The sequence below is a fragment of the Eulemur rufifrons genome, chromosome 7 (genome assembly GCF_041146395.1).
Source record: "Eulemur rufifrons isolate Redbay chromosome 7, OSU_ERuf_1, whole genome shotgun sequence".
Taxonomy (NCBI): Eukaryota; Metazoa; Chordata; class Mammalia; order Primates; family Lemuridae; genus Eulemur; species Eulemur rufifrons.
The window spans coordinates 229,843,379-229,870,602 of record NC_090989.1 but is presented as its reverse complement, the minus strand read 5'-3'; the positions used below and the strand labels follow the sequence as shown (position 1 = coordinate 229,870,602).

At 36.4% G+C, this 27,224-nt stretch overlaps 1 protein-coding gene across 2 annotated transcripts in view; it reads right to left on the bottom strand.

Moving 5' to 3' along the window:
• The window catches only part of KDM4C (lysine demethylase 4C), a 355,559-nt gene that overhangs the window by 93,672 nt on the left and 234,663 nt on the right, over positions 1-27,224 (bottom strand). For both annotated transcript variants that reach the window (XM_069476472.1, XM_069476471.1), the window contains 2 exons: positions 23,268-23,323; positions 21,090-21,198 (listed from right to left, as the gene is read on the bottom strand). In XM_069476472.1, the coding sequence (XP_069332573.1) occupies positions 21,090-21,198; positions 23,268-23,323 (165 nt within the window). The remainder of the gene's footprint in view (positions 1-21,089; positions 21,199-23,267; positions 23,324-27,224) is intronic.

Below are 27,224 nucleotides of genomic sequence, written 5' to 3'. Positions count from 1 at the left end.
AGTGGGTTTTTTGTAAATGTCCTTTTGAAGAAGTTCTTTATATGGCTAATTTGCTATGAGTTTTTAACAGGAATAGATGTTGAATTCTGTCAAAATTTTCTTCTGTAGCATATTGATCGTATGGCTTTTCTTTAGTCTGGTAATATAGTGAATTAAATTGATTTTCAAAACTTGAACAAGCCTTACATTCATTCCCAGGATAAACCTAATTAATTCTGTTTTTATATATCACTGATTCAGTGTGCTAATACTTTATGGAGGATTTTTTTAATCTACATTAATGACGGATATTGGTCTATAGTTTTCCCTTCTTGTAATGTCTTTGCCTGATTTGGGTAATGCTGGCTCCAAGCAATGAGTTGGGAAGTGTTCCTCTGTTCTAATTTTTAGGAAGAATTTGGGTAGACTTGGTATAATTTCTTCCTTTAACATTTTGTACAATATGCCAATGCTAGCATCTGGGCCTGGACTTTTATTTTGGGAAGATGTTTATTTACAAATTCAACTCCATTAATAGATGGAGAACTATTTGGGTTATTTATTTCTTGTTGGGTGAGTTTTGATGTTTTGTTTTGTACAAACAATTTGTCCAAGTCATCTAAGTTGTCAAATTGTAATAGTTCCTTATTTTCTTTTTAAGCCCTCTAGGGCTTGTAGTGTTGTCCCCACTTTTATTGTTGATATTGAACATTCGTGGAAACATCTTCTTTCTCATTCAGTCTAGCTAAAAGTTAATCAATTTTACTGATCTTTAAAAAAAAAAAAAACTAGCTTCTGGTTTTATTGGCTTTTTTATTGCTCTTTTATCTTCTTTGGCCTTGTCTTTATTATATCCTTTTCACTTGTTTTGGTGTAAATTTTCTCTTTCTCTTGTTTCATAAAGCAGAAATTTATACAGTTCTTTTCTAATTTAAGAGGCTAATGCTATAAATTTCCCTCTGAACACTGCTTTGCTTCCTACAAATTATGACATGCTATATTTAATTTTTAACTAATTAAAAATATTTTATAATTTCCCACGTAACTTCCTCTTTGCTCATGGGCAATTTAGAAGTGTATTGTTTAATTTGTAAATATTCGAGGATTTTAGAAACTTTTATTATTGATTTCTAATTTAATTCCTTTTGTGTTAAGAGAACATACTTTATAAGATGTTGATTCTCTTAAACTTTTTGAGGCTTATTTAATAGAATATGGTATATTTGCTTGAATGTGAAAAAACTATGTATTCTAATGTTTCTGGGTGAACGTTCCATGAAGGTTAAGTAGCCCAAATTGATTGACAGTGCTGTTCAGCTGTTCAGACAGTGATATTCTATTTGTTATACTGATTACTCAAAGAAAAGTATTGATGCCTACAAAAATAACTGTGGATTTCTCTATTTCTCTATTCATTTTTATTAGTTTTTTTTGTATTTTAAGTTTTTTGTTAGATGTATAGAATTATTTGTTCAGAATTTAGAATTATTATGTCTTCTTGATGAACTACCATTTTTATTAGTATGTAATCTGTCTTTTTGTCCCTGGCAATATTCTTAGTTCTGATAACTGATTTGCCTGACACTAACATAGCTTTCTTTTGATTAGCATCTATGAGATGTTTTTCCATCCTTTTACTTTTAAACTATCTATGTTTTTATATTTAAAGGATTTCTCAGAGATGGCAAATATCCAGGACTTGCTTTTTAAATCCAATCTGACAATCTATTAATTCAGTTGTTTAAGTCATTTACATTTAATCTGATTATTAATACGTTGGATTGAAATCTACAATCTACCTAAATTGTTGGATTTTGTCAATCTGTTCTTTCCTTTTCCTCTTTTTTCTACCTGTTTTTGATTTAGCTGAGTACTTTTTTTATTTCAATTTCATTTTATCTCCACTAATGACTTAAATTTATATCTCTCTTTTATTAATAAAATACTTTTAGTCATCTTATAGTTTACAATATCCATCTTTAATTAATTACACTATACCTTCAAATAATATTATATCACTTAAAGTCTGATGTAAGAACCTTATAACAATATATTCCCAATTCCTTCACCTAAGTCTTATATTGTAATCGTCTTATATTTTATTTTTACATATGCTATAAATCACAATACATTGCCACTATTTTTGCTTTAACCCTTTAACTTTCCCTTTAATCATTTCCAGAATTATATTTCCTTGTGAGAAAATTACAGCCACATTCCCATGCGATAAAATTACACAGAACTATATACACATATTGTATCAATGCTAATTTCTTGGTTTTGATATTATAACTATATAAGATGTACCCAATGAGGGAAAATGAGTGAGGGACACACAAGCATCTCTTTACTATCTTCACAACTTCCTGTGAATCTGTAATTATTTAAAAATTTAAAATTTTTTAATGTTAAATAAACATTTATAAACTGTCCTGGCACTTAATATTTGAAATATTCTATGTCTGAGAAAATGTGCTCCAAGTGATAAAAATAAACTTAAAAATAAACATTTATTTATAAGCTGCAAACTATGTACATATTATTGTTATTTTAATATCATTTCACTATTATAATTGTATTACCAATATAATATATCATAATAACAATGAGAAGGAACATTTATCGAGCACTGTGGTCAGGCACTGGGTGAGGCACTCTACATGCCTTATATAATATTTGATACAACAACGCTAAAAGGTACTATCATTGTGATTCAATTTTACAAATGCTCTCTAAGAATGTAAAGAGTGAGAAGACAGCTTCAGTTAGAAAAGTAGGGGATCATAAATATTCAAGAGAGATAGAGGAAGAGGAACATGCAAAGAAATCTAAGACCAGTGGCCAAAAAGAAAGAAGGCACACTAACAGAGCTGTCATGAAAATCAAGGTCAGAGTATCAAGAAAGACAGCATATTCTGAAATAATTGGTATGTGGCAGAGTTGAGATGTGAACCCAGGTTGTCTGACTCCAAAGCTCATACCACTATTATTACATTCAACTGCTTTCTTACTTTGCATCAAATGGCACACCTGAGGAACAGTCAGCACTGCCTTTAGTGAGTGTAATTCTGGTGATTAAATTCTATCAGTAAAACCTTTAAAATGCAGCCTGAAAAATTTCTATGTGACAGAGATAAGCAAAGGTATGTGAAATGGCATGAATGCTACTGGGTTTACATAATAGTTAGACCAAAGGAGGGGAAAAACACAACCAGCCTTGAAGAAAAAGTTGATATTTTTATATAACAGCATTACATATATATCTCTGAGTAACATGCATGTACAGTATGCTATTTAAACACTCTTAATTATAACACAGTAAAATGCTGAATCCTTACAAGAACTTGTCTTCACTTTAAAAAAAAAAAAGAAACAGTAAAAGATCATTACCCCAACTACATTAATGTTGACCGCTTCTTGGAGCAGCACAGAGCTAAAGATGACTTTCACCTTGCATTTTATACAGTTCAGTTTTTTAAAAAAATTTGACAACAGACACACATTACTTTTCTAACTAAAACAGAAGGCCTTTGAAAATATAATTTAAAAATAAAGACCAAGAATTTAGTATGACTTATATATTCAAATTCTAACTTCAAATAAGCATGTTAAAGTTAATAGTACAACTTAGCCTTATCTCTTTCGGAGATGCCCTGCACCTTGTATGTCTAAGGCTGATACCTGGATTCTGAGCTTGGCCTGTCATTACTTGGAACATCTGGGAAAGAAACAGAATGTGATTAAGGACAAACACATCTTGCTTGCTTGTTTGCTTTCCCCTGTGCAGGTGGGATGTCACCCTCCACATGCACAGCAAGCTGAAGTTAAAAGACCGTCATGGCCTTATCTCTGCAGAATGCACACTGCAGTTATGTTATGCACCGTATCTTTGGGGGAGGAGAGTCAAATCAGCCTGCGGCAAAAACCACAGAAATGGTAATACTGTCAAAGACAGGAAAAGGAGACTCCACGGTTCTAAGGCTATCACTAAGATAAATGAAGTTGTGAAATTAAACAGTGATTGCCCTTGTTAAACTGAGAAGCCTGAAAATGCACATATATTAACTGCTAGACTTGCCGGGAAAAGGAGTGATTCCACATTGCTGGTTCCTTCATTTTCTAATATGAGAAAAAGATTCTTAGAGAAATGGCACCTGAGAGAACTATGTTTGCTTGTTGTTTCCAAAAACATTTCGGCCACTGATTTCCCTCTTTGTCGTAAGCTGACCTGCCAAATAAAGTGTTCTGTACTGTTCACATTATTATACAAAAAATATTTATGAATTCCTTTGAGAAACACACGAAAAGAATAATACCAAAAGATAATTATCTCTGGATGGCTTCTTCCTAGAGAAATTTTAAAGCAAATATCTGCAGCAGTACTAAGTTTATGCCTTTTAGTGTGTACAATAAAACAAGTAACAACACTATAGTCCCTCAATTCGTTACAAAAAACAACTCCAAGACATCGTGGTATTTTGAAAAAGTACATATTTATGAATAATGTTTCATGACTCATAAGACATTTCATTTTGTTGTGAGCTCTGAATAATTTAAAATTTTATGTTAACAATTTGTCACTATAAATATTAAAATTTGTTTTTTTACAGATGTTTATTACCATTTCTAAGATGATCTAAAATAATTCAATATCTGAAAAATATACACTATTGATATTAGGAGGAGTATCTTATTTGTTGAAATTATCTACACTACAAAAATATCCTGACATTGGGAAACAGAAATGCTTATTACATTTCTGTAAAAAAATTCCTTAGAAGAAGGCCTTAATCTAACCCTTCCCTTGTGCCTTCCAAAACTACCAAAAGAACAAATGACGTACTTGGAAGTTCTATGTCTAAATCCTTCCAGAATGTAAATCCCATGAGAGGGATTACCTGGCCATCTTATGACCCCATCACTGAACACCAACCACTATGATTAGCTCTATTTGTATTTATTAAATAAAAAATTGATAAAGGAATAAATGAAAAAAGTTTGTCTCAAAACCTTTAAAATGATGACAAGCTGGAATCCCCAGTTGATGTAATGAAGATGATTTTATTACATTTCAAATATATGCTCTGTAGTAGAAATCATTCTATATAGATGTCAACAATAGTAAAGAAAGCTGTTACTCCTCCATCATCCCCAAAGCAAAAGCTGTCAAATACAGAACTGTGACATCCTGAAAGCTGGGAAAAGATAACTAAAAAGATCTGTGCATCATGTTTTTGTAGGATTTCCCCCCCCCAAACTACAGTGGCTGACTTATTATATCTCACACTACTTAGAGTTTTTAGAATTAAATATGGGTCAATGATCACTAAACATATCAACAATTGACACTCATTGAAATAAATCATGCCAAATGGCCAGCATGTTATAATCTGCTGTGACACTACCACTGCTTTTATAAATAAAAAATGAGAATTAAACTTTCATAGTAAAATATTTCACCAAACTAGACTGCAAATTTTGACACAGTCAATTCATCATTGTAAAAATCAGATGAGGCTCGGTCTGCTCTGGTCAGAAAGCTCATTAGTCTATTAAAATTATACCTTTGCCAGGATGTCATGATTCTTTTTGCTGAAATACATATGCTATTTAATAAAAATATTTCATGACAATATTTTTTTGCTTTGTTCAAGGCAAATAAGTGTTAGAAATTAATGACTTTTTAAAATCAATTATAAGCAACAGATGACTCTAGGAAAAAAATATTGAAAGTTTGAATTAAACTTAAGCACTATTCCTATAATGAAAAGTGGTCAATTTAATTTGAATACTTCTTATATTTATTTGAAATAAAACATTTTGTTTCTAAAGAAAGACGGGATATATTTTATATATCCAACAGAAAAAAAATCCAGTTTTAAATTTTATTCTAAAGGCAGCTGAATTTCAGAAAACTATTAGTGAAGACTTTAAACTAAAATTAATATTAAAAATAAAAGAGATTCTGAAATGATTACATTTCCATGGGTTTGAGAAAATCCTGTGTGATTCTTAATGCAAATTCCCTTTCCTATGTGGCCACACAGCCTAGCAACAATATCTCAGAGTTAGGTTATTTTTTTATTGACTATAGGACACATTTACCTTTCAATAGAACACTGGACTTCCTTCTTGCTTGTCTTTTGGGAAATCAACCTATTTCATGTCTACAGGTTTTGTTTTCAATTTATTTGATTTCCTTTGCTCTAAATGAGAACGCAAATGAAACTCCCAGAGCTGACACTGTCTTACTTGATTATTACACCTTGAAAGGAAAATGGGACAACAGAGACAATATTATCACTGACCAAACTGACATCCAGAAAAAGAGCAGTTATTCCTTGTCTCCAATAATAATAACTGAACGTCACATACCTCCAGTCCTTATCAACCTAGGAGCACTCTGTTAAATAGCTACATATGTAGGAGCAGTAGGATTCTAGCACTCTACCATACCATGCTCCTAAACCACACCCCATGGTCTGCAAGAACCTCAAGTTAAGTATGTCCAGTATGCACTTCCTCCGACTAAGCTCTGTGCTCTTGGTATTGATGAGCTCTATGTGTGGGATGACCAATCACCCAGCTGCTTATGCCAGGCCCCTGGCTTCATTCTCTGTCTTCCTCCATACCTTGTCTGAGTATTCACCAAGTCTGGCCAACCCTGCCTCCCATCAGTTTAGTTCACTTCTCTCCTTCCCTGGGTTGATGACAATATCATTTCTCACCTAATTATTGAAACTGACCTAGCAGCCTCCAGTCCTGCTCCCTCAAATACATTCTCCCCACAAGAAGAATACCCGTCTGAAATACAAATCTGATCACACTATTCCACTTCTTAAAAGACATGATAGGTTCAGCAAAGTGTTCAGGATAAAGTCTAAAATCCTCTAGAACAACCCTGCCCAGTACAAAAACAATGTGAGCCACATATGCATTTTTAAAAAAATTTTTAGGAGCCTCATTTTAAAAACTTAAAAATAAGAAGGCAAAACTAATTTTAACAATATATTTTATTTAACCTAACATATATAAAATATTACCATATTGACAGGTAATCAATATAAAAATAACCAATGAGATATTTACCTTTTTTATACTAAATCTTTGAAATCTGCTCTTTATTTATACTTACAACACATCTCTTCACATTCAGACTCTAAATTTTTTAAGGGTGGTCAACATATGAAAGGTGGGCCTAACAAAACTATAGTTGTATTAAATGTGCTTCAGTTTTTAAATTTAGCTAATTTAAAGTTAAATAAACTAGCATTCCGTTCTTCAGTAACACTACCACATTCCAAGTGCTCAGTAGCCATAAGCAGCGGGTGGCTACCATAGGAACAGCACAGTTCTAGAAGATCTGAGGCTTCCTCGTACTTCGAGACTCATCTCTCCCTCTTCATGCTTCATGTTCTAGCTCTACAGAAATTTCAGTTCCTAGACCTTACGATTCTCTCCCACTGCCAGGCCGCTGAGCATACTGCTCATTCTCCTGAACCTTTCCCCCAGCGAGGGCTCAGATTAGGCATTATTAGGCAACGTTTCTTCCAGGAAGTTTTTCTACATTCCCATACTGCTAACCCCCATATCCCAGATCTAGTAAGGTCCAGTTCTTCACTACATTCTGGATTTTTACAATAATAGAACTTCTCATATTGCTGTACAATTGCCTGTTTAATTTTTAGTAACTTCCATTATTCTGAAATATCAATAAGACCAAAAAGTATCTCCATCACCTAACTACACAGTAAGTCCTCAATAAATATTTATTGAATAAATAACTAAATAAACAAATGGGAGCACATCAGAAATTCTGCTCCCCACTTATAAACATTTATTTGCCCTGCTCCTGACTGGCCCAAAGACAGTTTACAGGGATCTGTGCTGCAAGGAGTTGGTCATTAGTCACAGGCAAGGACTCAGTCTCTTTGTTCTTCCAGTCTTTGAAAGTGATGGTCACAGTCAGACCAGTACCTTCCATAAATTGTTATACAGCAAAATGCTGAGACAGCAAAAATATCCGTTTGCAAGCAATAACTCCAATTACTTCAATTTAAAATCTATAATTTACTAAATCAAGAACTGCAAAAAATTAATAATTTTTATCTATTTTGGTTCCCAAATCTTTCTCCCCCATATGGTGCCAAGTTTTCATATTTTATGATACATTATTTTATGATAGATATGTGGCGAATTCTACTTTATGCTAAGGTTATTTCATCTCTAAAATTATTCATATCCATAAATATAAATAACATTATCTCTCATTTTAAGAAATTAAACTGTATTTATGTAAAAATTTAGAGTTTCACAAAGTTTGACTGTGCTTAACTCTAGTTGTCCATAATTTTAATGTACTGTATATTACCCTTCAAATAGGAAAAAAATTAAATTCTATTTCTAAATAGTCCAAAGTCCATCCATTCCTTCTCAGAATGGAAAAAAAGAGGTCAACGGCATTTTTCCCCATATCAAAATCATAAACAGTCAGTTCATGGGACATTGGGTTAAAAAGGAAAGGTGAACCCATAAAATTTAATCTCATCACTTCCACCAAGTTCCTATAAAGAGTAAAGGGATTAATTTTAAAAGTATAAATCCAAATGATGGAGAAAAGACAAAAGAAAACTTTGGACGCTAGAAAGTAAAGAGACAAATGATGACTTAGCAAAAGTGAGAAAACTGCATCCTAAGACGACAAAGTGAAAAGCTAAAAACCAGACAATTTATACTGCAGAACCCTCCAAAAGCTCATATACTGGTGGTACCAGGTATCTCTGGAAATGCTGAAATTGGGGTGAGTGGTAAAGTATGGAGGACTGGTTGAAAGCTGCTTACTTAACAAGAGAGGTTAGATACCCAGATTCCTTCATTTTATGAAGCTAAGTTACTCCACCACCACCAAATGAGGAAAAAAACTGAAGGTTTATTCTCAGAGACTGTAAAAGAGAGGTTCTATGGAACACTAGGCAGAGCTGAGGGTAGAGATACAATATTGAGGGGAGGGAGAGGACTTAGTGAACTTGTCCCTAAGGACCACCAGCCCTCATGCCTCATTTGGCTCTGAGATGCCAGCAGCCAGGCTTTTATCCTCTGGTCTGGAGACTGCCAGAGTCTTCCTTGGGGAACCCGACCAAACATGAGTAAAGACTTAAAGATACTGATATTGTAATAAAAAGCCCAGCTAGATCATGATTCTTCAGGTTAACAATCAGTTGACAAACACAACCCACTGACAGGGCTTCTATTCAGGTCCCATTCTTAAAAATGGGTACACAATCAAGAATTATCAGACAACAGAAGACAAGCCTCATGGAAAATAAACACCAAAACAAATAAGAGAGGAGGAAAAGAAAAAAAACCACCTTGGAGGACAGCAACTATGCAGAGAGAAAAAAGTACTTTAAGAGTATCATTAGTGTCTTTAGAGATAGAGGAATTGATGTTGCAACTATACACCCAGAAAAGGATAATAGGCTGGTTTAAAAAAAAAAAATCAGAATATGAATTAACTATTATAAATTAAAAATATGACACCAAAAACGAAAAGCTCACTAGAAAGAATGGAAGATGAAGAAATTTCTGGAAAGTGGGGTAGGGGGAGACAAAAAAAAAAAAAGAAAAGAAGAAAGAAATGAAACAAGAGTGAAAAGGAATTAAAAGGACTGATCTAAAAAGTTGCAATATCTAAATATGAAAAGTATCAGAAAGAGAAAAGAGAGAGAAGTAAATCATCAAATAATTTAAGAAAGAAAGGAATAAAACTTTCCAGATTGAAAGGGTATCCTTTCAGTGCCTACTACAATGGACGCAAAATGACCCAAGCAAGGCACATTAATAGGAAACCTCAGAACATGAAGAAAAGATCCTATAAATTTCAAGAGAGAAAAAAAAATTGGTTACATAGAAAACATTAGGAATCACAATGCTTTTGAACTTCTCATCAACATTGCTAGAAATGAGAAAGTAATGGTGCGATACCAACAAAATTATAAAGGCAAATAATTTCCAGCACAGATCTCTAAACCCAAATTACCAAACAAGTCATCATGAAACAAAGACATTCAGAAACACAGGTCTCAAAACTCTATCTCCTATTACCTTTTTCTAAGAAAGCTGTGTAGGCGTGCACCACCACGCAGAGAAAATACCAAGAAGAACACCTGAGATAAAGGAAAGAGGAGCCTCAAAGCTAAGAGATAAGCAAAGAATGCCAAGAATGGTTGGAAATAGACTTCGGGATATCTACCAACTGTGTTCCTGATGTAGCTGATGGGCAGTTCAGAAGGGAACAGGACAGAAGATTCTAGGGCACGTTTCTCAAAGGGCATAAGGTTGATAGACACAACCTGATGTGTCTGAGTATCTTGACAGGAGATGTAAGCATGGCTCAGCTCTGAACACTGTTTACAGGAATTGACTATTTACATATAACCTAAAACACACACACATGCATATACACTGCTATGTCAAAAGTCTACTCCTGTAAGAAATAAAATCCTGCAAGAATGTCGTTACCGATTTAGAATTTTAACAATTACTATCCGAGGTGCTACAGGGGAAACAGAAAAGAATCCTGGTTTAACACTTTCAAATCGTATTCATAGGAAGCAATTAGAAGTCAATACATCCAAATATGTGCCTAGGTGGGCAGACAGGATACAGTAGCCATTCTTTCTGCTCTGTTCTGTTCTCCTCTTCCTTGTCAATAAGAAGGAAAAAACATGGCAAGGATATTACAATAAGGAGAACAAACAGGAGGACACAAAGGCCACATGCCTGAAACAAGTGAAAGACAGAACTATTTCTTTCCACCCCAAAAGATGCAAGATGTCTTTCCCTAGGCCCAAACCACTGAAGACTCCCAGCTGTACCATGCAAGGAAATGGTGTTTGGCAAAACCATCTTAAACAAGATTGCTTTTCAACATGCAATGCTCATGCTCAAAATGAAGCAACGGCTGTATTTCTGGACTCCTGCTTTAGAGAACAGCAACCCATTCATCTATGGTTTGTAGCAGTAACTGCAGGGGAAGCTGGGGAAATCTCAGATGTTTGCAAGAAGAGCCCTTCTATGCCCTGCTCCCATGCAGATGACAGAAAACTCCTGTTTAATGGGACTCTATTCAAAAGAGAACTCCTGTAGTTTTCAAACTGCCCAAAGGCTGTTTATTATAGTTAAGTTCTAATCAGTATCTAAAAAATAAAGGGGAAAATCACTTTATGCAATAATAGCTAATACTGCTAACCTTCTTTGAATCTTCTCTGAATGCAAACTACATGCTAGACTTTTCACTTTTTCATTTCTCCTCACAACCACCCCAGTTTACAGATGAGAGTCAGAGGGGCTAATAACTTTGCACAGTCAAGGTTGCCTAAGTAGAGGATGTAGGACTCAAGCAGTTTTAACCCAGAGCCTGCACACTTCAGCTCAACATACCAGAGGCTTCCTATAATTACATGATCTAGAGGGTGATACAGATGAATGCAGAGAACCTTTGATATCGAGACCAGTAAATCTAATCATGGCTGGAGAAAACTACGCTGGTACCCGTATCTCACCATGAGCTCATGTTAGACAATGACATCACTGAATGTGGGACCACACCTAAAATATGCCACAATGATTTATTTTTAAATAATTACAAGTGAGAAAAGGTTCTCACTTTATAAAAAAGAATTTTATAACACTTTTTTGTGGATTTTTAAAACATCCTTCTGAGAGAATAAGTAATCTAACTTATACTAAAATGTGGAACAAAGAAAAGTAACTGTAATTCCTGAGCCCTTTCTTCCCAGCAAAACAAAAAATTACATCCATTGTTTTATAGTAATGACAGTACCTGTCCAAACTATAACCTCTCTGCTTTCAATCACTGTTGATCAAGCAAAACCCTATGGATTGTTTAGAGTGGTCTAACGGCTGCCTCAGTTTGGCATGTGTTTTTTGGTATTGACCCAGTCAGCTTTGGAGTGAAAGGGGTGACCCTGTCTCTGGAACCTCGACCCCAACTCACTCACTCAATTAAAAGATTGGTCAGTAATCACTATTCACACAGACGAGATCAGAAAAAATGGACCATTCGGCAATGCAAGCTAGAAAATAAGATTATTCTCTCACAATACTCTTTAATCATGAATTATCTGAAGTTCTACTTATCTATCTAATAATGTTTTTAAAATTAGTCCTCAGGAAAAATGAAACTGAAAATTTAAGGGCTCCAATCAATTTCCTTTTGCCTCACAGTTTTTCTCGCAACAGATAAAGAAAAATCCATAGTAACAAGATAACGTTTCATGCATTTACACATTTTCTCCTATAGACATCTACAGCCTTCAGAAAGTATATTATCTGTAGTCATGCCCGTCTGACATTTTCCATTTTACTCAAAGGACTTTATGGTTTGGTATTACAGCAATATACAAATTTGACAGCTTGCAATAGGATCTAGTCCCTGTAGCAAATCATTCTGACAGTTAAGTACTATATAGCTACTAATGTACTTTTTTTAAAACTATACTTATTTTAAGGCCTTACAAAGTTGAAGACATGTGTATGTTGATATCCTGAAAAGCATTATCTTAATGATGTTGTAAAATTTTACACTGGACTTATTAAATAACAAGACACCACAATCATGTCATTTGTAGTATCTCTTATTCCTCCTTCAGGATAGTTCACTATTCAAAACAAATTTTTCCTTAGCTGTGTTTAACAATAAATTTGTTCACCATTGTCAATGTTTACTATTTTCTTAGAATTTCTCTGTCTTTTAAAATACTTGAGCATGTGAATAAATCAGTACACGAGTTAATGTGGAACATAATGACTTTTTTTGATTGCCTTTACAACATCACGTTTTTTCTTTTAACGTGATGAAAGATAATCAATATGTCTTTACATTTCCCGAAATGCATTAACAGAGGCCTTGTCAAATACAACCTTGATTCCTTTAGAAAGAAAGCACAGTTGCTCACTAACGTTGCCATAACATTAACTAAATAGGACTCCAAGTGATCTTACAGCACCAGAGGCAGACCCCATCTCTGTCGCTTAGTAATTCTATTTTTAGCATCCAGCACATCAGATAATATGAGTCAGTTAGCAAGAGAACATGTACCTTCGAAGAAACAGGAATCCTGATTATATTTTTCCACCTTGATTCAACTCTTCAGATGGAATACCACAGTGAAACCACTCTATTTTCAAAATTGATGTACCTTTCAAAACTATAATCTTTGGCTTTCAGGTTCACCATTATTTGCCTTCAGGTACAAATTTTAAAGTGTATAGAGGCTTCTAAGCAGATATGGTCTCAGCCAGATACTGAAAGGCTTGTAGCTCAGTCATCATTGCAGTGTAAATTCCTTTTCAAAATAATGTTTGTCACTCAGAACACTTGTGCCTGTGCTTGGTTCACTTGTCAAATACAAATCAGAGGTCATCGAATGTCTGGGGGCAACTCCAGCTATTCCAAAATTCATTTCTCTCTACATTTGGTTGCAGAAATAGGATTTCAAATGTAAAAATCCTAGGAATGTCACAAATATAAAGCCAACGGCAGTGTGCTACCCCAAAGTAAAGATGGATGGGTTTGTGACCAAAGAACAACGTTGCCATTTTCATGCAATGACAGCAATCTAAATAGACAGCATCTGCATTGATATATGAAATTTAATATTTAAATATCCTACAATAGTCCTACTTGAAACCTTTATTTCTAAACAGGGAGAATGTTGAAAACTAACAGTTGCATTTAGTGTCGGCAACAACTTTCTAAGATTTCTTAAAACCCAAAAACCTGCCTTGCTGTTTTCGTTACAAAAATTCAACAGATTTTTAATCGAGACAATCTGCAAGAAGTGATCAATGTATGTAATAAACATTCATGGTAAGTGTATAACAACTACCAGAAATTCATACTTTTTAAAATTCCTTTTGCTGGGTTTTTAAATTCCTTTTGCTGGGTTTTTAAATGTCCTTCCCTTAAATTTTATAATCAAATCTTACAATTATTATGGTAGTCTGCTTTCTGATCCCATTACCTTCTTTCTGTGAGATCACACTATAAATACAACTTCGCCCTCTCTAAAGTCCCATCCTTAGGCCGGGCATGGTGGCTCCTGCCTATAATCTTAACACTCTGGGAGGCCAAGGCGGGAGGATCGCTTGAGCCCAGGAGTTTAAGGATGCAGTGAGCTACGATGATGCCACTGCACTCTATCTGGGGCAACAGAGAGAGACTTTGTGTCAAAAAAATAAATAAATAGATAAAGTCCCATCCTGAATTCTTCTTCCTAATCATTTTTATATGCATTGTTTCTATTGTGAAAATAAAACAAGGCATTCTAACTTACTGTATGTTTTATATCTCTCTACTTTTTTTTCGGTATTTACATCTTTGTACAATTTTGCTCTTCTTCCAGACATACAATTATGACTATGGCCAATCAAACACACTAGTAGAGAAAATAAGACAAAAAAAAAAAAGAAGAAAAGGAAATGATTCTGGATCAAATCTAAAATCTATACCACTTGGGGGCAATTCTTTTCTTTGTCTTCAGGCACACGAATCGCCTGTGACTGGCTATGCCTGAACACACTCATGTAGGGCGCACAAAACGTCTTCAGTATCCTCCTCATTCTTTGCCCGCCCAGGTGCCAATGTATTCTCTAGATGAAAAGAGGTGTTGCAGGACACAGGGAAGGAGTTGACAACGATAGGACTTGCTGTAAAGATCATTTCTCCCATATGGAAAAGTCATTCAGAAGCAAAAGCATTCATTCTAAATAAGCAGGTAAAACAAATTACTAAGTAATACGAAATCTGCATTAAATATCAAAGTATGTAAGCTGACAGAGACAATGGTTGTCCCTTTTGGATATGACCACCCTTAGCCCATGGTGGTAAATTTCCACCATTTCTTCCCTATATAAGATGACTCTGCTTAATAACCTGGTACTGGCTGGGCGCGGTGGCTCATGCCTGCAATCCTAGCACTCTGGGAGGCCAAGGCGGGTGGATCGTTTGAGCTCAGGAGTTCGAGACCAGCCTGAACAAGAGCGAGGCCCCATCTCTACTAAAAATAGAAAGAAATTATCTGGACAACTAAAAATATACAGAAAAAAAAATTAGCCGGGCGTAGTGGTGCATGTCTGTAGTCCCAGCTACACAGGAGGCTGAGGCAGAAGGATTGCCTCAGCCCAGGAGTTTGAGGTTGCTGTGAGCTAGGCTGATGCCACAGCACTCTAGCCTGGGCAACAAAGTGAGATTCTGTCTCAATAAAAAAAAAAAAAAAAAAAAAAAATAGCCTGGTACTTTTAGATAGTAACCTATAGCATTTTTTAGCTGGGGCAGAAATTACTTTAATAATCCCTTAGATAATTACTCTACAAAAAGGTAAATTATTGTCTAAGAAAAGGAAAGGAAGAACAAACTTAATTGGATGGAAACCACTATAGCCAAATATATTTTTGCATTAGTATTTTTTATTTTTTAAAAAAGTTAATGAATTATTAAAGTATTTAAAATTAGCCACAAAAATAAAACGTCTTGAAATAAGTCTAGTGTTAACATTATTGTCCATTTAATTATATGATAAGTAGAGGCTACACCTGCGACATTACCAAGCAAGGTGGTTGGATGAGCTAAAGGGTCTTCATGAGGCTCACACCATTTAAGGATCAGCATAATACACGGAAGAACATTGAAAGCCTTGTTTTCCACTTGCCATCTCTCTTTAAAAACTGGTCATTATGTGGAAGAGCAAAACTCTGCTCAAGTAAACAAATCCTTTCCTATATCCTCCATAAAATTCTCACTGCACAAATAATTTAACAGAGGGGCTTTGCAAAAGCTGTAGGTTGAGCCTCTGAATAAATAAAAGGCTAACAACAGTATTACCAAAATATTCAAATACCTCTGCATAAATTCCAGTATTCCATATTCTAGAAAGACTGCTAATAATAATGAGCATTTTAAAAATATACAGCTTTCATACTTTGGAAGACATTTTAAACTCATGTTTGCCCACCAGTCATTCTTTCAGCATCTTGCAGTCACTAGCTGTTACTAGTGTGGCTTATTACTTATTCAGAAAAACTCTTAACTTGCCCCAAAGGAAAGCAGCCCTTTTTATATGGCTAAATGGAAAACTGAACTAAAAAATTGCCCTTTGAAATTCGGTACTTTGAATGCATCACAAGCAGCACTTTCGATGCCCTATTGCCATCCCTTGGGCTAGAGCATCCCAGTGTGCAAAACACACACAAACACACACACACACACACACACACACACACACACGTGTGGCAGGGCTCTGATCAGGCACTAGAGAAGGGAGGAGGAGGGTTAAGGGTAACATGCTGGGAAACTGGTGTGGCAGCACCACCTAGAGGCCACTAGTGAGAAGCTCAGAGTCGCCTCTGTCACTGCTGCAGGGATGAACAGTTTGTCCACTCTAGTTTTCAGCTCTAGTTTCCAAGATCAGAACTCTCAGCCAACAGGACAAGTGCTGTGTGTGTGTTTCCTAGGTTCTCTGAAGTACTGCTAGGCTCTAGGATTTAATCATATATCCCCTGTTATGCAAATAAGTAAAGCGATGCCTTGTAGAGCAAGCATGTAGAGCTATGTGTGAATTCCCTGCCACTGCCCATTGAAAGGAGAAAGCATGAAAAGGCGCAAGCCATTTGTTATTGTCTGATCAAACTCCTCTAACCACAATCATTTTAAACCCAAAGCACAAATAATAAATAATGATTTTCTGCCTTTTATTCATTCCATAAGTATTAAGTACTTGCTTGGTGTGTGCATACACACACACATACATCCTAGAATTTTAATCTTTAGTGAAACTTGGTTACTATTTAATTTGGTTGTTCAATTATCTATAAGAACAAGTAATGTTAAAATACTGAATCAGGCCGGGCGCAGTGGCTCACGCCTGTAATTCTAACACTCTGGGAGGCCAAGGCACAAGGATCACTTGAGATCAGAAATTTGAGACCAGCCTGAGAAAGAGCAAGACCTCATCTCTATAAAAAATAGAAAAATTACTAGGCTTGGTAGTGCACACCTGTAGTCCCAGCTACTCAAGAGGCTGAGGCAGGAGGATCACTTCAGCCCAGGAGTTTGAGGTTGCAGTGAGCTGCAGTGGCAATACTACACTCTACCCAGGGTGACAGAGTGAGACACTGTCACAAAAAAAAAAAAAAAAAAAAAAACCACCAGAAAATCTAAATCAGATTATATAACAATTATTCAGTAGCTAATATGCATATGTTGCCAAACCTTATTACTTTATTGACAAAAAAGAAATCTGAACAATGTGCACAAAAAAACCTCTCTAGGATTATTTTTAAAAAACATTTAAGAATTTCTGTTCTATGAGTGCCCAGTTCTTTCAACCAAGATATCCTGTCTAAAGATCACAAAAATGAAAATTTTCTCTTTATGTGTATGTCTTCCCTTAGACCTGTGGGTTCTCAAATGAGGGTGATTTTGCCTCCCAGGAGATATTTGGCAATGTTTGTTTGATCAGGGATGCTGGAATCCTAAGATCCACATGACAGTCCCCCACAGTGAAGAACTGTCTGCTGTAAAGTGTCAACAGCACCAAGGCTGAGAAATCATGATCTAGCCTATAAGACACTAGAGGACAGGAACCATGTTCTGTTCAAAATGTATACTGTTTGGAAAGATAGGTAATAATTGTCTGGTGAAATAAATTGACTCTCACATCTAAATAATTCTTATTATTCCCCACCTATGTGAATAGGAAGGTAGGCAGACAGTCTAACATCCAAAAAAGGGGCGCCTATAGCACCCAAAAAAGACTGAAATTGATGTTAGCAGACACATATATATAGACTAAACTGGCAGAGTAAAATAACTTGTCTGGACTTACTTTGGCCTACATGAAATACCACACAGAACCACTGCTCTGATTTCTTGCTGGCCATGCACTTGTTAGATTACCACTCAAACTTCAAAAGAATGCTAATATCAGGAAAGTATACCCTTGGCCCTACTTAGAGCAGAGCACCCTAGTCCCTGGAAAGGTTCATTTCACTCCCCACACAAGTGGCCATTTGTAAATTTTATTATTCGAAGCCAGCCGTACTGAGTCTGATCACCTGGGACGTCAGTGAAGACTGGGGCACGGACGCTGTGCTGCAGTAGACTCACCAGGGTGACGGTTCTTTCTTGAAGATTCTTGGTGAAAAAGAATCCAGACTTCTGGTCATTGCCCTCTTTCAAACTATTACAGCATTTTGGAGTGATTTTTTTTTTTTCCAAAATGAAGTTTCTTCTTGTATTATCCCACTAAAGATAACCACTGTAAGTATTTTGATAAATACCATTCCAAGAAACACACATAAAACGCAGAAAAACATCTGGCCTGTGGCCTGCTATTTTGCCCCAAATACGTGTCACAGATACCTGCTTATGTCTGTAAGCATAGCCCTAGGTTGTCATTTGAATAAGCTTTAGGTGATCTTAAATCCAGGCAAGACATATTGTTTTAAAGGTACCAATCATTTAAGGATGGAAAACATTTCACAAGGATATGTGATATGCACATTCAAAATGAAGCACAGCATTGTGACGACAATGATAAGTCGTTGCCATGTTCAGATGCATCAATCTGATTGTTCTAGACATAACATCCTGAGTGGGGTTGAAACAACCCGTGCTGTCCTTCCCTGCTGTTCTCTCACAATCCTTTTGGGACTGGTGTGAGTAACACTAAATCATTAAGGAAGTACTCATGGACCAGCGAGCGCACCCAGGACACAGCCCTTAATGTGGACCTCAAGAGCAGTAACTGCTCATTGTGAGGGGCGCATCACACTGGTGACAGAAGACAGCCTTCGGGAGAGAGAACCAAAGGTGATTTTTAACAATGTAGTGTTAGAATTTTTACAAATACTTATTACTTTTATAATCAGAATAAAATAAAATGTTAGACATTTGTTAATATTTGTCACATTAAATGTTAAATTCTTCAACATGTGGTGACTCAATGTTTTTTTAGATATCCTGTCATACAGTCCTAATTCTTACAAATGTTTTGTTTGTTTCTTTGTGTCTTTTAAAAATTGGTGGTAAGGGCATAAGGCTTCAAGCTTCCCAGGTGAGTCCAGGAGCTACAGAATTATACTCTTTGATAGTCACTATGACCATTGGAAGGCCATTTAACACATTAACTACCATGTGAGTTGTATTTAACTCATGCTAGTTTTGAGCCCAAGGCCTCGTGAAGCATATGTAACTCACATGGCTCTTTACCTTGGGAATCGTGTGGTATGCCGGCAACTCACACTGCCACGCTGTAGCGTACATGTTATGTAATGGATGGCCCCTGGGCAAAACCCCGCAGTTGGTTCGTGAAAATCATACTTGTGGATGTTCGTATTGTTACAATTAATATTGACAATTTAACTGCATGCAACTCACACAAAGAAAACAATTAAAAAAAAACATATTTTTCATTAAATTAGAAAGGTATGTTTTGTTTTTGAAGTTTTTATTCTATTTTCATAATAAAACACTGTGGCCCCAATTTCTAATGTGGCAGTCAATGTGTTAAATGGTCCACTCATTTCCATCTGAGTTCACAAAATTTTAACCACCACATCCTGAGCACTGCAGGCCCACCACACATACCAGCCAACAGCAATTATCAGTTCCACGAAAGGGCCACATATTTTTTAGCACAGTGAAATTCTTGATGGAGCTATGATGGGAAATAACAGTGTTCACTTTCACTTCTCTAACAACAAGAGACAGTAGAGACTAGATTCTGAGTTCCTAAGAGAGAGGCCCAGAAACAGCACACTCAGCTGCTCCCCACTGGGGAAGAGAGCAGTAAAAAAAAACAGCAACAGTCAAGAAGAAAGAGTTACAGCAATAGTGCCTGAAATGTTCTACAGCGGAAAGACCTGAAGTTAAAAATAACAAAGACAGAGGAAAGCCTGGAGTTTTAAGTCCACTTGTAAGACATGCTACAGTATGTTACGGTCATACAGTTTAACTTTAGGGAAAGTTCTTATTAGATATGCAACATAAGGGCCTAAACTAATGACCTGTTGGCTCACAACTGAACAAAACTACAAAGTTACTTCAGTGTTAAGGACATTAAAGGCCTATATTTTTTTTTTTTTTTTTTTTTTTTTGAGACAGAGTCTCACTTTGTTGCCCAGGCTAGAGTGAGTGCCATGGCGTCTGCCTAGCTCACAGCAACCTCAAACTCCTGAGCTCAAGGGATCCTCCTGTCTCAGCCTCCCGAGTAGTTGGGACTACAGGCATGCACCACCATGCCCAGCTAATTTTTTCTATATATATATTTTTAGCTGTCCATATAATTTCTTTCTATTTTTTTTTTAGTAGAGATGGGGTCTCGCTCTTGCTCAGGCCGGTCTCGAACTCCTGAGCTCAAACGATCCGCCCATCTCGGCCTCCCAGAGTGCTAGGATTACAGGCGTGAGCCACCGCGCCCGGCCTAAAGGCCTATATTTTTAATGAAAAATACTCTTAACAAGGGAACCAATGGGAAAATTTTTATGTAATCTTCTGAGCAGGTCAAAAGATAATCAGCCAGAGAGTTTGGCATATTGAATGACTTGTATAACTTCATCAGTGAGAAAATCATTTGGTAAAAATAAAAGCGTCTGTATTTCTCTGCAAGTCTCTCCTTGGTGAAGATATGATGAAATTAGGTTAGATACATTGGGCTAAGTTAAGGCCAACCAAAGAGAGGCAAGAGAGAAAAAAAACAAACAATATAAAGAGTTGGACAGCTCAGGTCCATTACTGACAAATCTCACCAGATATAACATAGTTTCAAAGTTTGCATTAATCTAGGAAATATATTAATCCTTTCCCTAATTTCAAATAGAATTTGAGGAAGGTTATATGCAGACTTACATTATAACAGGAAAAGAATTTGTAAGAATAAATAAATTTAGGCTAAAAGAATATATGGGTAGAATAATAAAATGAAGCTAGGAGAAAAAATATCTTGGGAATGGGTGCATTAATAGAAAAATTCAGAACTTGAAATCAACACTAATTTATGAGGTAAAAAAGAAGCTTTGCCACTCACCAATTTTAACCTCTGTAAAGGTATTCTGCCTACATCTATTTGTGTCCTTTCTGGGACATTAGTGAATCGAACTTCTGGGACCGCAACGGCACACATGACATGGGCCCACCTACAGGAGAGGAGACATTAAACATAAACAAAAGTTCCCTAAACTTATATACCTTCATACTTCAACCTAGTGATGACAATTTTCATAGATGGGAAACACACAGATGAGAAAGAAAGCCAAAAGCCTAAATCCATCACAAATAGATTCTGAATTGTAAACCTGGATGATACCTGGATAGATTCAGTACCACACCTGCCCAACACCATGACATGCAGAACTACATAAAGAAAAAGAACTCAATCCTATTAACCTATAAATATTTTTCTGCATTTGATCTGAAAAATACTGAAATGAACTTTCTTATTTCATTTGATGCTGAAATATAATACAAATGTTATAAACCAAACTGGTTCAAGCAGCTAAAGTTTTCTAAAAGAAATAATCCTGATTAAGTTTCTAAATTGTTGATCACTACAATCCTATTATAATCAAAGAAACCTGGAGACAAGGAGCAATGAAAGTTAGCTTGTTCCCTGGTTTCCTACTTTATACCTAATATCTCCTTTCACATTCTGAATTACTCCAGAAGGATGACAACTTCCCCATTAACACTATTGTCTTATATTATGTTCCCAAATAAATATAAAGACTCATGAGGTTTGAAGAGATCTTGAAAGAACTGTCAAATCCTTCAACCCATTTTTAAGCCAAAGCATATTTATTTCACTCAAACAACATCAGACTCCATCCTGTCTTTCAAGACCACAGGAAGAGAGGACAAAGTATCAACCCCACCAGGGCATTCTTTCATATATAAATAAATTCTTTCTAAATACATTCTTTCATATAAATAAATACTACCATGCTATTAACAAACGTGAATTCTGTTTGTTCTAGCCCAAGGGTAAGAAGAGAATTTATCACCTCTGTCTTTACAGAAACCACCTAAAACATCTCATAGTCTGCCGAGCCTGTACAACATCCAAGAACTAGTATAGACTTTTTAGTATAGTGCCAATCATATCAAGTAGGACTGTGAAAGATGACCCAAAATTAAGCAAAACTACAGTGTTGTAGAAAAACCTTTATCAATGTAGGAATGATAAATGCCTTACTCTTCCTTCTGAGCAACCATGAATGTGTGTATATGTATACAATTATGCTGTCTCCCTCAGGACACTACACCAGGAGTCCTAGCTCCAGTGCCCACGGGGCCAGGTGGGATGTAAGCAAATACAGATACACTGGGACACCATGGTGACCTGGGGATTGCCCCACTGGGGCTGGGTTCTCATCCCAATTCCTAACACAATCATTTTTCAAGTAAAGATGCAAATCTAGATTTTTATGTCAAAATATCTCAATTTTTAAATTTGCGATCAAATTTATAAAATGGTGTGTGGGTGAAAGAAAACATATCTCGGACCTGGATCTAAACCATTTCGACATGTCTCTGTTCCAAAGGACCCTGCAATATGCTTTGGCCCCATTTTCAGTATTACAACCTGGTTGTGAAAATAAAAATAAAATTCATGCAAAACAGCCATAAAAAGCAGATTACTTTCCTTTCATGTTCATTTATGACTCTCTTTCAAGACTCTCTTCATATTCTCCACCTGTCTGCCTTAAATCTTAATGTCAATGTTTTCTCCCTATCTTTCATAATTTAGTACACATATATTCTTGTTAATTTGCTAGTGTTAAAAGTACTGGTTTTGTTTAATGTCATGACTGTGATTGATTTAATTCATCTGAAGATAACAGTTTCACTTTTTCAGCATACCCTGCTTTTATGAGACTAATAGCATAAGCCTAATAAATTCCAGGAGTCTAATGGCACCTGGATGATATGGGCTGCCTTCATTTAAAAATGTCTCTTAGTGAAAGAGAGGTTATTCTTCATGGTGTCAAACACACAGAAGAGGAGAATGACTTGGAATACTCCCGCCCAGCAGAGGTGAGAGTGCTGTCGGTAGTGGACTCCGAAGCCCAGAATCCCAACCTCGGATCTGGACAGCACAAGCTTTGGAACCATGTAGGTGATGAGAAGTAAAGCTAACTGTCATCCAGAGGTTCTAGAAAGGAGAAAGAAACATCATAAAATTCAACACAATTAATGCATTACTTACTTATTGTTCTTAGTTTTCTTAAGAGCACCTCCTCTCAAATTGCAGAGGCAGCATTCCTAGGAGGAAAAGAAAATAGCAAACAATGACCAGACCCATATCACAAAAGTCATTATCATTCATCTAAATATTCCCAGAAATTCTTATTTTTTATTTTAAAATTAAAACCATCGGGAATTACATGAAGGGCAAACGGTATTGGAAAAATTGTTCTGATCAACCCAGGTTATCCAGCCTGAGAAAACAGTGCCATGAAACACTTTCCTGTGTCCTCCCCACAAGTTTACCTTTTTAGCACTTTTATATGTCTTAGCTTAGCATATAATTTTCCACTCCAAGATGACATCCATTGCTACAAATACAGACTTTGTTAGTTACTTCTCATTACGCTCCCATGAAAAAGTCTAGGAAAAACAGGGCCAGACAACAGAGCATTGCCTTTTCTTGACCTAGATTTTTTTTTTATTGAGTACCTAAGAAACATTTTTATTTTTAACTTGAAGCTCATCCTCCCAATTTTCTGCATTAAAACATTTTTTTAAATAATTATAGGTTATGTGGATTTTTTTTCCTCCAAAAATTTTATACATAAAATTTCTTTACCCTGTCCTCCAAGACAATGTCCCTTAACTAATTTTGAAAGTTCTTGCCCAGCTTTACTAGGAATCCACCTAATTGATCTACTTCTATTAATAACTTCATAGTGTCAAATTGCACAGCTTTTACTTTCCTGAGGAGAACAAAACAAAAACAATTGGCAAGAATCCACAGATCTGTAGAGCTCTTATTAGGCAGTAGAAAATGCAAGCAACTAGAAATGTTCAATGATTTTGTGTGTCTGAAAAGTCTCTGTACATCTCTATGAAACTTCCCAGATTCAGAGGAGCAAAAGGTGCCCTGTGTATCCACTTGACTCCACTATAAACCCAGCTCAGAGGAGGATGTTCTCTATCCATACCACAAAGCCACACGCTAGAAGCCTTGGAATAACTGGTTTTGGTGAAGCACACCAAGAAAGCAAAATTTCATAAGCCAAACGTCGAACACGAGAACTCCAGAAATTCTTTTTCAAAAGTTCTCAGTTATAAGTATTTGTCCAGTAATTTATCATACTTTCTACAGGGGGAGGGAAGGCAGAGAGGGACAGAGAGAGAGGAAAATGAAAACAAAACTTGAGGCCAAACGCTTTCATTGCACATAGGATGTTAGCAGCAGAGCGGGAGCACAGCAGAGCGGGAGCACAGCAGAGCGGGAGCACAGCAGAGCCGGGGAGTGCGAGGAGCTCAGGCACTGAGAGAATTAGAAGTCTGATTAATGAAACTAGTGGTGAGGAGAAGCCTAAAGGGACAAGTTAGGAGAGTTAAATACAGCAAAGCAGCATGGAAGCTGCTTAAAAGCACCTGATTAGGATCATTAAAAGGTACACATGCTCTGGAGCCCTAATCTAATAAGAGGAAAAAGTCCTCTGAAATAGAAGGGATAGACTCAAGATTTTAAAGTTAAAAAGATTCCCACCCACCACAGTATGAAACCTGTTTTTTTTTTTTAGGATCACCAGTGACCTCCAAGTCACACAATCTAACAGACAATTCCAAGTCTGTGGTTCGCCTGACCTCTGAGTACCATTCCACACCTTTGCCCCTTCCTGGAAGATCTGCTCCCTGTGGATTCCATGATGTTTACACACTTCCTTGTCCTCCTGCATCTCTAGGTGACCTTCAGCTTTCTTTACCAAGCTTCTCTGTCACTCTCCGCAGATGTAGGGATTTCTGTAATAGCCCCTGTCACTTTTCTGTCCACACAAGCTTGCTGGGCATCTGACCCAAGATCCTGATTCCAATCACTCTCTAGAGACCAACAGTGTGTGAGATCAGCTCACACACTGATCTCCTGAGGTGTCTGGCTGACAGCTCCACAGGCCTCGCAAGCACACGTGCAAAGCTGAACTCACATCTTCTTCCCAAACCTAAACTCCCCAGCCATTCCCATCCATACCACCAGCCATCCGCCCTAACTCACGCTGGGAAACCCAGTTTTTCCTCTCATCCTAGACCCAAACAACTGAGTTCTGCCATCTCATCTCCATGCTCACCCTGTTCTCTCCATCATCCGTGCCATCACTTTAGTTGACACTACCAGCATCCTTCACTCGACCTAAGTTGCTACAATAGCCACTCACAGCCACACTGATCCCCCAAGAGAGGTGGTTTTTAATGTTTCTTGGTATTTAATATGGCCTCCAAGGGCCAGAATCATCAGGACGTGGCCGTGTCCAGCCTCCCTGTGCACTACTCTCCAAGCTTAGACACTGCGGGGACCCCCCATGAGGCTCCTTCTGCCCTAAACACTTCAGATCCAGCCTGCTCCATCATTAACAAAACTGAACAAATTCTTGACATCTCAACCTAAATGTTACTTCCTCAAACAAGGATCCCCTAAATCCCCTGGCTCAGTTACTTCTCTGTCATACATTCCCTTTCATTGATATTCCCCTTTTAGTAGCTCATTATTCTTAATGATTATTTGTTGAATTCTATCTGCTGTTAGTGTTCTATCTATCTAGTGTGAGAATATCTGCCAGGTTAACTGCTTTTACTCATTATGATACCCAATAGAGAGGACATCCACAATATGAATTTGTAAAATAAATAAGAAAACGTGGCAAAACAGAGAAGAGCCAAAATCTTGACAATTAACAAAGGATTAAAAAATTGCAAAGGCCATTTTCACATAAAGGGGCTCTCTAAAGAAAGGATGCTGCAGGCTTCAGTGACTTGACTTAAAGTTATTTTTACCATAATTTACTTGAGAAATCTTCTTTCTTAGTAACGAACAAAAATATTCATGGTCAGGTACACTCTTATTTGTATAATATCAGGGCTTCTGTTCAATTCTATCAATTTTGAAAAATAAGCAGAAAAGAACAAAAGTCACGTCTAGTCACATTATTTGTTTGAGTCACTGTCTCTCATAGAGTCAAAGTAGTCCATCTGGCAAAAATATAAAGACGCCAACCTGTCCATTCATTTGTATTTTCACTAACTGCCTATGTTCAAAGCCCAATAGAAGGCATATCAGATAAGACAATTTTTAATCTTTCTCTCCTTTTTAAATAGTACTTTATTGCCAGAGAACAGAATTGATAACTCTAAAAATTAACAGGTGAACTCTTATGTAAAAAGCAGCCTGAGTTTTCTTAAGAATCTATACAATGCCTGACACATGTAAAGACAATATACCAAACACAGTGATTGTATCTATATTATTCATCTTCAAATATTTCAGTGAAAGAATATAATGAGAAGGTAGGAAAGTGATAGAGTATCCTTCAGGATACTGACTCATTAAATTGGGTACAAATAATAAAAATTAAATAATAGAGACCATATGTTAAAGGCCTAATATGTTTCAGGTAGCATGACAAAAATTTCATATATTTTACCCTGCCTCCTTAACACAAATGTATTAGGTAATTAATATTTCACGTCATAGATGAGGAAACTCAGTTGCAGGAGATTACGTGACATGCCTAAAATCATCCAATCGAGGCTCATCAAACTTTTTCTGCAAATGGGTAGATATTTACTATTTTAGACTCTGCACAACTACAGAGTTGTTGTAGCTAGTCAACTCTGCTACAACTCTGCTACTGTCCAACTCTGTAGGACAATAATTAATCTAATCATTGTGATTGTATTCCACCAACACTGTTATTTACAAAAATAGACAGTGGGCTAGATTTGGCCCATGGGTTAAAGTTTCCCAATGTCTGACTCAACCAGCAAGGAGAGAAGATGGGATTCAAACTCAGATCTGCCTAATCCAAATGTCCATCCTCTTTTTCTCTAGCATCTTCTGCCAGCAGGTATAAGGCAAGGTATAAGGACTCAAAGCATTGCTAAAATAATCAAGAAACAGTGCCTGCCCTGTGATGCTCACAAATGAGAAGAAAAGAGCTGC